At 41.0% G+C, this 12,970-nt stretch overlaps 1 protein-coding gene across 2 annotated transcripts in view; it reads left to right on the plus strand.

The window, feature by feature from the left end:
* Positions 1-214: 214 nt before the first annotated feature.
* The window catches only part of Tll1 (tolloid like 1), a 174,474-nt gene continuing 161,718 nt past the window's right edge, over positions 215-12,970 (plus strand). The window contains exon 1 of one of the 2 annotated variants that reach the window (XM_041674619.1): positions 215-673. In XM_041674619.1, coding sequence (XP_041530553.1) covers positions 505-673 — 169 coding nt within the window. In that variant the 5' untranslated portion in view covers positions 215-504. The remainder of the gene's footprint in view (positions 674-12,970) is intronic. The other variant, XM_041674620.1, reaches the window with a different exon arrangement.

Here is a 12,970-nt window from a genome sequence, read left to right on the forward strand (position 1 = left end):
CTTTCTCGGTCTCCCCTTTCAGTTCAGAAGTGCTGATGTGCAGACCGGATTCATCTTCTCGGAGCGGCGGCGGCGGGCGCAGGAGGCTGCAGCTCGCGCTCGGCCGCGGGGTCCTGACAGCGGCGGGGGCGCGGCGCGGGAGCCCGAGCTCGGGTGGCAGCTGAGCCCTCGGTGCGCCTGTCGCCGCGGCCGCGATCGCGGGAAGTTCGGCCGCTGGAAGGACGACCTGGACCGAGCCGGCTTGGCTGCGGCTGCCCTGGGCCGAGCTCCTCACCTGCCCTCCGCCCACACGCGGGCCCCCAGCCAAGTCCCCCAGCTCCCGGGGGAGCCAGGCAGTGCTTGCCCTCTCTACCGTCCCGAAGGCACCCGCACGTCTCCGGACACCTGAACACTTAGGTCCTTCCGAGGAGCCTCCCAGTGGGGAGAAGAGCACTGTCTCTTGAGCCCCTTAGAACCACGAGGCCCACCGGGTCTGGTCCCCTCCTTTACCTCAGGGAGAGGAGGATGGGTTTGCAAGTGCTCTCCCCGAGGATGCCCCTGTGGTTAGTGGTCTTGGGTTTTGTTTTTTCCTGGGAACTGTGGGTCTGCACTAGCCTCGATTATGATTACACTTTTGATGGGAACGAAGAGGACAAAACGGAGCCTATAGATTACAAGGACCCGTGCAAAGCCGGTAAGTGACTGTCTAAGTTGGGACCGGTGCGCGCCGCTGGGGACCCAGGTGCTGGAATCTCCTACTGGAAGCAGTGGGGAGCTCACCTGTTTCCTTCTCCCCCTCCCTAGCCCCTCCGCCGCTGGTCTTCTCTCCCCCTCCCTTTTCCTTCCCCTCCCCACCCTGCGTGGCCCAAGTTCCCTGGAGTTCTGTGCTAGTAGGATAGGATGCCAAGCACTAGTTTAAGGCAAATGTCCCGTCCCGGAGTTTTGGATCCCTCCCCCAACCACTGTGAAATTAAACAAGCCATAAACACAGCTGGCTTCTGTGGGTTTTAAATGCCAACACGCAGCGGGTTCAATGCATCAGGAGGGGACAAGACCTCCCCTGTTCCAGGACGCCGTTCCCCAGCGTCTGTTCAAGACCAAGTGGGCAGAGTTTTCCAAAAGGTGGGTGGGGTTGTCATTGCTACCTCCGGACACTTTCACTCTGTTTTACCGGGAGTTTTAAGCGTGAGCTTCAGGCCAGAAGAGTGTTGTGGCAACCTTAGAAGAACTCAGTTCTAGATAATGTTCCAGTTTTTGGTTTTGGGGGATTTTTTTTCAATTTTAAAATAAATCTAGAAATGTTTGTACCAAGTTGCTATTCAAGCTTGTGTCTTCCTCCCTGGAAACAGTCTCTGGGCAACAGTGGGACTGGCACTGTCTGAAGCCCAGGGCTCTCCACGAGGGGTCCGGGAACACCCAGGTCTAGCCCTTCTCTTCCACTTGCCAAGCACCAGCACGCATCTTCTGTCCAGCCTGTGGTGGGAGCCCCTCACAGGCGGCTCATAGGGCCACATGAGCTCAGGGACCCAGGGCTCTCAACACTGGCTGAAACACCATTCAGGGTCTGGGCATTCCCTGTCCTAGGTTCTGTTGGATTGTGGCTGAGGCAATCTCAGTTCATCGGGAACTCATGACTAACTTTGCGAAGGTTACTCTAGCAGGCCAAAGTAACAAAGTGTCCTTGGGAAGCCAAAGGCAAGGTCTGTTCCAAGTCAAGAGGTGTGGCTTCCAGAAGAGGGAGCAGAGAAAGGGTAGTCCAGATAGGAAATAGATCTAAGCATATCCAGATTCCAAGACTGATTGGCAGGTCTGTGGTTGGATTTTCGACCTTTCCATAGGTAAGCAAACCCTCGTTAACCCTTCTTGAGCCTGAAGGAGACCTGTGCTCAGGAGAAGGAAACCGCTGGAAATTCCTTGGTTGGTTCTTATCTAGGATACATGGCTCCAGTGTCAGATGCGCTCAAGCAGTCTGATCTCTCACTGTGAACATTCTATGCAGATTCTCGTTCGAAACTCCGAGTGATTTCAGGGGACATCTGTCTTGAACTCAGAGTTCTGATTATGTGCTGTGTTAATAAATTCGCTCTTGTCACCGTTAAAACTGTTTCCCCGTGTTTCTGGGACTTGATGGTCTGGTCCAGGAAATTCTACTATAGCAGTGAATTCATGCCAATGTAACTTTTGGTAGGCGGAGTGTTTGTAGTAATGCTACAACTTGGAAAGTGTGCATTTCTTGCTTGTCTGTAGGTATGGGTGAGGCCCCAAATTTATTATATTGCTAGAGAATTGTCTATTGTGATGCCCTTTGTGTGAGTCACCCAGCTACCAGGTGTCAGTACAGTGTGCTCCAGCACACCTTAAGCATGGGTGCTTGTTTTTCTTTGCAAATGAATACAGAAAAAAAGGAAGAAAAGACAGCTTGAGTAATACTGATGTCTCATTTTCCCCGCACTTACAGAATTATTTTTAATATGAATTTTGGAATTAAAACAGAAAATAATAGCTTAGACTTATTATTGTTCTTTTTTTTAACCCATTTATGACTATGTGTCTGTGCATGTCTGTCTGCATATGTGGAGGAAGAAAGAATAGCCAGTGTAGAAGGCAAAGAAATATGAACAGGGTCCGGGGTCTCTTTTCAAGTGTTCTCTTTCACCTTTAACATACGAAGATGAAAGGCTATAACTGATCTCTGCCTGGAGAGTGATAAAATTTGTCTCTTTTATTAGTACTGTATAAAACAAACAAAAAGTTAAAATAATCACGGAGAACGTGAACACCTGAACGTGACCCAAGCAAATTGAGTGAAAAGTAAGTTGCTGGAATAAAAAAGAGCTACAGATCCATTGGGAAAGACAGTTATACAAAGTCAAGAGGCTCTTTCCAGTCTAGGACACCTTTGCTCTCTCTTCCAGTGGGTTCCAGAGTCTGGTCTGAGAATTGAGTCCTTTCTGGATGTTGTGAACATACATCCTGATATTCAAATATTCCTTTCACTGTAGAGTGGCTTGATAGCACAGTGACAAACAGCTTTACGGTTTTGAATTTTCTCTCTCTCTCTCTTTTTTTTTTTTTTTTTTTTTTTTTTTTTTTTTTTTTTTTTTAGACAGAGTTTCTCTGTGCTGGTTTGGAGCCTGTTCCGGAACTAGCTCTTGTAGACCAGGCTTGCCTTAGGAATTTCTACCACCAGTAGCTTTTAAGGTACCCGCTCACTTGGGCGTGGCCTCGGATTTCTTTTAAGCGTCCACCTTCACAGGCTGACCTCAAACTCCCAGAGATCTGCCTGCCTCTGCCTCTGGAGTGCTGGGATTAAAGGCGTGCACCACCACTGCCCGAGCTTTGAAACTTTGCTGAGTGTGTGGTTCTAGTTGGGGGTCACAGCATCCCAGTGTGCTGGAGTTTGTTAATCTTCCCACCTCAAAGACCGGAAAACAGACTGAATGACATTAAATGTCTTTGTCCCCCTGGAACCCCACCCCAGCTTAATTTTTTCCTTTCCTTTCTGAGTCTTTCTTTGAAATACAAACCAACAAACATAAACCACAGAAATGAGCCCAGGCTTTTCTGTAATACTGATTGGTTTAGAGGAAAGTGTTCTCATATCATATGTGGGTGACGTGACCAAGGATTTAATTTCATTTATTTTAAATGTAAGTCCTGGAAATCAAGGTCATAAGTAGTGTAAATATTTATCACAAAGATATATTGCCAGATCCACTCTTAGGAGTCTAGTATATTCTCAATACAAGACTTTCATAGTCTCATTCTATAAAATTCTATTTCAAATAAGACAAAAATCATGGTACCCAAGATTTGTCATAATTTGTTAGATTTTAAGACTGGAAATACTATGGGAGAGACAGGAAGCTTATAGTCATTTGGTTGAATTGATTGAGACATTTCTGGTATAAATGAAAATATATCAGTTAGTATACCACAGATGAAGTCTGCCAGGATGGAAGGTGGCTACTTCCTTCTGTGAATGCGTGTGCACAGAGCTGCAGGTAGAGCAACATGAAGGGATGTCTGCTTGGCCCCTTTATTGTATCATACTGGTAGGTCACCTGCCTGTTTTAGTGTGCAGTGAGGTTGTGCCCAGTCTCTGGAGTGTAAAAGGGTCTCCAAAGACACAGGGAGCCAGTGGGAGTTTGTCTTAAAGCGGAGGATGACGTGTCTCCATGCCTGCTTTCATAGGGCGACTCCAGTAAGTGTGAACCAGAAGCCTGACATCTCTGAAGTGTCTGGGAAAATCCAGCTTACAAGGTTATCTGCCAGAGTTGTACAGAAATGATGTGTGAAAGCAGTGACGAATGAAACGATTGGGCTAAAACCTCTCCCCACTTCCCTGCCTTTCTCCATCCATCTCTCTAGCCCTCTGTCCTTTGTCTCTGCTTTCCCCTTCTTCTCCATTTCCTTCTGTTTGTTTCTTTATATTTGAGAAGGTATTAAGGATGTTCACGCACATGCAAATGCAGAGATTGATGAAAATGCATCTTAAATGATGAGTAAAAAGTTAGAAGACTGGCGGATGAAATCCAATGTTTCTCAGTAAGTTCATTCTCCCCTTACACACATGTGAACTTTGTGGGAGTTTTGTACCTTGAAATTCATGAATGGATGGTTCTTTTCCTTAAAGGTCAGTGAACTCAGAGATTGTCGAGCTTGCCCTTTGAGAAGCAGCTGCGAGTCCCATCCTGAAGAAATCAGCTTTTGGCATCTCAAATAATTCTTCCTGCTTTTCCTCATGACCAGGGCCCTAGTTTCCATGTACACTAGATCTTGGGGGAAATTTTTGTAAGTTTATAATTTCTAATTTCTAGGCCAGTTGTTTTTGTTGTTCTTGGTGTTGTATTTTCTGGCTGGACAGGCATCCTCTTAGGTACAGCATTTTAGAACTTGCTCAGTTCAACATCTACTTTATTCCATCACAACTTGAAATATCCAAACATTTACCCTGAGGTCGGCGCCTCTCTAGAGTGCCAAACTCTCATCTGAAGGCCACTTCCAGGGGCTGCTGCTTTAGCCAGTCTCTTCTGTCTTAGTTTTCATGGCTCAGATCTTGAAAATATTTTTTTCTCTTTTTGGCCTCTGGTGCCAGCTAACTTAGAAATGGCCAAAATAAGGTTTGCAAAATGGCTGGATAAGGCATTATGCTTGTATACTTGAATTCTATTTTTCATTTGCTGTGAGTACTTCTTTGATTCTTGTCCGGCGGGCTAGTGGGTCTTCTGCTTCTCAAGTAGCAGTTACTGGCAGTAAGTACGGGAAAGATACATTATTTTTTCTTGAATGAATTTTCCTAGACCAAGCGTTTTTTTTCCAAATATTGTTTTTCCCTTTCCATCTTCCCCCGTTCCCCTTCTTTTCCTTTCCCCTCCATTTCCCTTCCCTTGCTTCCCTTTCCTTTCATGTTCCCCTTTTCCCTACCCATTCTTTGTTTATAGGGTGTCTTGAACTCTTCACAGTTTTGTCTCCATACAGTGTGACTGGAAAATTCAAAATTCAGCTAGATAGTTTTTGTCTTTTGCTGTTGGTTTCCTTAAATATTGCAGACATTAACTACTTGTTAGATGAAGGTTCTGGATATTTCTCCATTTCCGGAAGTCATCTGTTCACTCGGTTGTTTCTTTTTTACACATTGGGATCATTTTTTCCCTTGTTGTCTGCATGTTTATATCCTTGGACAATATGATCTTTGCTTGGATCAAATGTGCAAAGTGGCTTCTTCATTCTTCTAGTAGCATTACAGTTTGGAGATTTTATATTTGCGCCTTTAATATCCTTTAGGTCGATTTTCTAAAATATGTGGGTTTAGTTCCTTCTTCATATAGACATAACTTTTCTAATATTATTTACTTATACCTGTCTTTTGACAGGTGTAAGGTACTTGTCTGGTAGCTCAGCACCTGCCAGTTGGGGTAAGGGGATTAGGACATAAAAGTGTTCTTAGTTATGTAGCGTACACAGTAAATTTGGACCCAGCTTAGGCTAAATGGGACTCTGTCTCCCACGTGTGTTTTGGGAGCTTCTGTAGAATGCCATTTGGCTCCAACTGTGTGATACTACTCCTAGGTCCTCTGTTATGTTCTGTCGTTCTGTATGTCTGTTTTTATGTCAGTAACATACTGGACTAATTATTAGAGCTTTGTGGTATATTCTGGAATGAGGTAGTGTGATGTTTCCAGCTCTTCTCTTTGTTGATGACTGAGTTGGCTACTCTAGTTCTTTTGTGGTTTTCTACAAAATTGAAGGATTATTTACTGATTTCAGTGAAGTAAGATGTTAATATTTTGATTTAATTGTGTAAATCTGTTTGGGTAATATACGTATTTTAGTGATATCCTTGCAACTTTCCATCTATTTGTACACTTTCAATTTCCCTCATTAGTTTGTTGTTGTTGTCGTTGTGTGTGTGTATGGGTATATTGCGTATTGACTACATGTTAAGCCATGCTCCGTATGTCTGTCTGTTGTCTGAAAGGCCAATAGAGGATGATAGATAACCTGAAAGTAGAGTTACAAATGGTTGAGAGCCTTCTTTCAGGTGCTGGAAATCAAACCCATGTTTTCTGAAGAAGCAGCAAATGCTCTTACCCACTAAGCCATGTCTCTAGGGCCCTTTCTGTCCATTTTATACTTTGTGACAGAGATCTTTCCTTTTCCCACACCTCCCTAGATTTTTCCTGTGATGGTTCATGGACTTTTTGTGGTGTCTGTTCAAGGAGGGACATATTTAACCCTGCTGTCTTTGTTTAGGATTCCACTTAAATATAACTTAGACTGTGTAAGAACTTAGGAAAAACTTCTTGAAAAAAATAAACTGATATATATTAAAAACAACTCTTGCCATCATAATGACTCACTTTTCTAGGACAATCTAATATGAATGTAATCTAATATGAATGTAATCTAATAAGCAATATAATATGAAAATAATTTCTTTTTTGAAACCAAGTCATCCTCCATTATTGTGACGGTGGTAACCCTACTTTTAATGTGTCTTAGCAATCATGACTTATGTATATGTGAAATTTACAACTAATAGTCACAGAAAATGTCCTGTAGGAGTCTTGGTCCCCAAGACCTGTATTGGAGACTCACATTCAGCACTGGTGATTAACTGTTACTCATTTTAGAATATTATCTATTGTTTTAATAGTGCCTTAGTCTAAATGGTTTAAACGAGGGCCTCCCATAACATTTTAAAGAAGTGTTAGAAAACACAGATGGTTATCCATTAAAATGAGGCATGGTACATCCTGGTGGAACCATCTGGTATCAGGTATACAGTGATGGTGCTGGTAGGGGATCTATTGCCATTCCCCTTCCACAATCTAGGAAATCCTTCTGCGTGATCTTGAGCTCAGAATAATGCTAGCCCAGTGATCAGTTGACCAGAGAGATTCCAGGGGATGCAAGATTTCATTTTCTGGGAGATATTTGAAGTCACTTATAATCCCAACATTGGGAATAAATTGTGGAATTATCAAAATTTGACAAGTGGAGAATCTTCTTCTTGGGTTTAGAAAGTGGGACTACTTAGCAATAAGGTTTAAGAAGCTTCTTTCCTTTAGTTTTCTATGGAATAATATCACTTTGAGAGAAAAAATATTTAAGACATTCTTTCTAGCCTCAAAGCTATGAAATGAATTTCACAGAAAGATATGCTTTTTGAGAATGTCAGAAGGGACCTCTTGTTTATTTATTTAGTTCTTGACATTTTCAGTCATGAAGTATTGACTATTAGATTTTGAATCATCTTGGCTAATGGACTTCTTGTTTCACTGATTTATTACAAAAAAAATGTGCTAATCCTATCAAGTCGCTCCAAAGAGCTCAGCTATATATTTGTATTAAGAGCATTGTAAATCAGGTGCAAATTGAAATCCAGAAAGTGAACCTAGGCAGTGTTTGTTTTACTCAGCTTCTTCTTTTGCAATTTACATTTATAGTTTCAGCTAAATATTTGCTGTCTATCACACTTTAAAAAGTCCTTGAATGTTAGTAATGAGGTTAAAAGTACCTCCAAACAAAATCTAATGGTGTGTGTCCATACATTATGCAAAGCATTCAGCTCAGAGTTTAAAAAAGACGCCAACAATGTTTAACACTTTGGTATTTTACCAATAAAAGGAGGAATCACAACAGAGCCCACAATAATTTATGTATGTATATTATATGTATATATATGTGTGTGTGTGTGTGTGTGTGTGTGTGTGTACTATCAGCACTGATATCTGCTGTGCTGCTGATGTTTCTGTTGATGCCCTTTAATTGATGTGATGGGGGAGGCAGAGGTGGAGGACAACGGGGTGTAGCGGTTTACTCATTCCTTGCATTTCTCACCTATGTTGAGCTGTCAGCACGTGGACTGTGCACCGCAGAGTCACCTCCAGTGGTTACTGGCCTGCTTGCTCCTATCAGTGTTGTTTGAACTCCTTCTTTGGCTCTGACTGAATGTGAAGTGTTTATTGGGATAATTGCTGGTTCTTGTGCTGTGCTGGGAGCCTCTGTGGCATTGGGTCAGTTGATTGGCTGTTCTGGATAGATGGAATTCTGTTCCTCTTCGCCGATCTGTTTTGAGATGGCAAATGCTAAGCGGTTGAAGGCATATGTGTTTGTATGTGTATGTGTGTCTTTTCTATTAAGTATTATATTTTAAGAAAGGTATATGTGGTCATATGAAGTTACATGAATTTAAGTTGTATATGCATATATACACCATTTCAGTAAGTAACAGATTTCACACAACAGTAGTCACTTAAGATGATATTACCTAATGAGGTCGTAGCCACCTTAAGTCTCTACATATTGCCATACAACAGCCACATTGCTTAAGGACACATTCATCAAACAGCATCATCTTGCTGGGCAGAACATGACTCCACTTCACGGCATAGTGTTTAAGACATTTAAGATGCCTCAAGGCAGAGCATGAATAGGTAAAAAATAGCCAAATGAATAGAAGTCAAATATTTCTGCATGTGTTTGCATAACACATTCTATAATAGCATATTCATACTGAAGAATTATCAATAAAACAATCATCAAAGTCTAGCCAGATGGAGTGGCATACATGCCTAATCTTAGAAGACAGGAGGCAGGTTAAGGACGATCACTGTGAGTTCAAGGCCATCTTGGTCAACATTGTAAATTCTAGCTCACCCAAGGCCATACAGTAAGTTTTAGTCTTAAAAACAAAAACGTCTAAATTCCCCTGTCTTTGTGGAAGGAGTCCCCATCAATCACATGAGCATCAAAATCTCTTATGGATATATGAGAAAACTAAGACCCAGGTGGTCTGGTCTGTCACAGGGGTAGTGAGTGCTGAGAAATTGAGCCCAGGTTTCCACAGCAGATGCCTTTGCTTCCCTTTGTCTAGTTCCATGCTCTAGACTTCCAGTCAACACAGACTAAGGAAGATGTCCAATTGAGGAGGTGGTGACTCTTCCACAGGAATCCTTGTGTTGTGATTTGCTGTCGCGAGGTCACAAGGTTACATCTTTTCTTTGATGTTTTTGCATTTTAAAGGCCTTATATTCTACTGTCAGAATAAGACCAATACTTTGTACTGTTGTGAAGCCCTAGTTCTTCTGAGAGACTATCCTTTATGTTTGAGGAGCTAGAAACGGAATACCTCCATCATGTATGAAATAACTAAAAACACCTAAGACTTGTCTTTGTAGAGTTAAATACTTGAGTGTTTGTGAATGTAAGGGAGATGTTTTTGTGTTTTTCTTGCCTATATTTAAATTGTAAAAATAACTTAGTGGTAGAGCAGTTGTCTGGCATGCAAAGTCATGGGTTTAATCCCCAGGACTACACATGTACACACATGCAAAATTTAACATTTTTATAATAAATTGTGGCAGCAGGTTTACTCTGCCCTTGGAGTCACCTTGAATGGGTTAGGGTGGAAGCCAGTCACTAGGGTTCAGTTGCTGCTCATACAAGTGCTGATACGTCTTACTGCTTCATAGTTGAGATTTTCCACTGAAAGTTCATTGAATTCACAGTTATGAATCCTTAATGAGTGTGAAGAGTATTCTTTCAATTGCTGATCATTCATGAGAATGATTCATACTATTTATTATATATACAGATGGTTTGTAAGTTTCTTTGAGTAAATGAATAAGCTGTGTAAAGATAGTTTATAAAAGACATCACCTTTTTCAACCCTGATATCTAAAAGACCTAAGACTGACTACTTGTAAACTTTAAGGAATAGTAAACTGCTTGGAATTCCAGTCCAGTGTTTGAGGAATTTGACATATGTCCTATATGTTATGTTGATGATAATTTCTTCAAAGAAATGATATTGCCTTTACCAAATTATGTTTTCTAGGGAAGAGAATTTCTGTTTGTATTTGTTTTAGTAAGTAGGATGAAATCTGATAAAAAGAACTAGTCTTCGCTGTTGCATTCCTTTGAAACCTACAAACAGGCATTTGTTCTTTATAGCCAATATTTTTCCATCCAGAGGAACAAGTTGTGTATATCTGGCCTGAGTGAATGTGGCCAATAGACAATCAGTTACCAGGGTTGGAATATGAAGAATAGGAATAATGAACTAGATTGGGAGGTCACATTGCTTTAAATGTATGTTTGCAATGGCATCTGTGAGCAGTAGTCTGCTTGATGTAGTCAACAACAGTTAATACAGTGAGTCTTGATAATTGAGAGGACCTTCATGGAAGTCTAGGATTGAAATGTCCACAGTAGTAGCAAATCTTTAGCAGATATTATGAAATTCAGAGCAGAATAACATAAACTTCAAACACAAACAAAACTCTAACTTAAAAAATGATTATTTTATTGCGGATCTTGTTTTTTTTTTTCTGAATGGTACAAACAGCTAAGTATTTGAGGATTATTTCCTCCACACCACACTGTGATGGATAAGAATTGAATCCAGAACTCTGGATTACTACATTGTTTAATCCCCCTTCTCTTCCTTCTCTTATTATATATAGAGACTTTGAGTAAATTTAATTGAGGTTCAAAATTATTTTTCACCTTTTCAAAGAAGTAGAATCATGCTTTATTAAGGACTAGGAGGTTGGTGAGAGGTCTTACAGGGCAAAGACACTTGCTTCCGAGCCTAATGACTTAGGCAATATTGTATTACTAGGGAGCAACACCCTCAACACAGTGATTCTTATAAAGAAAAGCATTTAATTGGTGCCGGCTTACACTTTCAGAGGATTAGCCCATTGTCATCATGGCATGAAGTATCATGACACACAGGCAGACATGGTTCTGGAGACGTAGTAGCTAATAGTTCTACCTCAGAATCTGTAGGCAGTGGGAAGCCACAGACTCCGGGCTTGGAAAAGGCTTTTTTTTTCTTTTTTTGAAATCTTACTTATCCCTCTGTGACACACTTTCTCCAACAAGGCCACAACTTATATTCCTTCCAAACAGTGCCACTCCCTGGTGACCTATATGCCTATAAGGGTCATTTTCATCTAAAGCACACACGTGATGACTTGAGTTTAACCCCCAGAACCCACATAGTGCAAGGAGAAAGCTGACTACTGAGAGGAGAGAGAATGGGTTTTAGAATTAGATATAAATACACTCCAATACTAAACCATCTATTGTACCTAGATTTCTCCGATTTGGTTGTCAACTCTGTTAGGCTTAATTTTATGATATACAAAATGAGGATGATATGAGCATCACAATGCTGTTATGAGAATTGAATAAATGCAAAGCTATGTTACTTTACCTAGAACTGCTGTATTACTTTTGTGCACAGCAGTGCAAGTACATAGGACACAGAATATTTTAAATCACAAGTACTTATTTTTACGAAGATGATCTTTATAAAAACATTAGTGACCTAAAGGTCTTTTTTTCTGCTGTGTATAAAAATGTATTCATTCCCAGGTATTCTAAATCTTGCTTCTTGAGAAGTTAAGCCCCTTACCCCTGAATATATTTTTCTTTCAAAAGTGTGAGAGGAAACTGATGCCAGCATTTATGCTCCTGAGTCTCATATGCTCAAGATGTATTGGCAACGTTCAATTAACATTCACTAGTGTGTGAATAGAATCTTGGCTACATAGTCTCTCAGTAGTTTCTGGTTTGAATTTTAGTTGCCATCTGGATTGCCTTGATCTTAAATAGTCACAATCCCATGTTTACAAAGAGCTAAGTTTGAGCACATGGGTCTCAGCTACAAATGTTCATGGGTTCATTCAACTTTTATTGAATATTTACCATGAATGAAGCATGACACAGAAACATGAAGTCAAATAGAAATCTTGTGTGTGTGTCTCGTGTGTTAGTGTGTATGTGTGTGGCATGTGTTTGTGCATGTGTGTGCACATGTGTGTGTTTGTTTATGTATATATGTGCATATGTGTGGTGTCTGTCTGCGTGTGCCTTTGTGTATGTATGTGTGTAGAGTCCAGGGTTTAATGTCACCAGATCGCTTCTCTGCCTTTCACCTTAGCTTTTTTAGATACGATTTCTCACTGAACCTGGGTTTCAGTGACTGGCTAGATTGGCTGGCTATCAAACCCTAGAAATCGTCCTGACTCCACATGCCTGGAACTATGCTAAGATTGCTGGAACGTGCCCAGAGCTTTACATGCTTTTGCGTGTTTTAATACAGGTACTACAGACTGGACGCAGTTCTTCATGATATCATGGCAAGTGCTTTAATGACTCAACCATCTCCCCAACTTCCTCACTTTAATTTTTGCGAACAGCAAATGGTTTATGCCCATGGTTATACACTAGTAGCACAACTGCATTCTAAATTTAGCTTTAGTGTATAATAGTGACATAATTGTTTGCTAAAGATATTTCATTTTAGCTTTTGAAAATGGAAACTATCATAAATTATGACAACTGGAATTTAGAATTTTTTTCTTTAGTAAAGATACAGGAGTACTGCCTGTGAGTACCCTGTGGACGTTGATTCTTAGGAATAGAATGGGATGGGATGCAGCTAGTAATTACTTATGGAATTACATGGGAA

Source organism: Microtus oregoni, unplaced genomic scaffold, assembly GCF_018167655.1.
Source record: "Microtus oregoni isolate MIOR12 unplaced genomic scaffold, Mior012 000025F_ref0000491, whole genome shotgun sequence".
NCBI lineage: Eukaryota > Metazoa > Chordata > Mammalia > Rodentia > Cricetidae > Microtus > Microtus oregoni.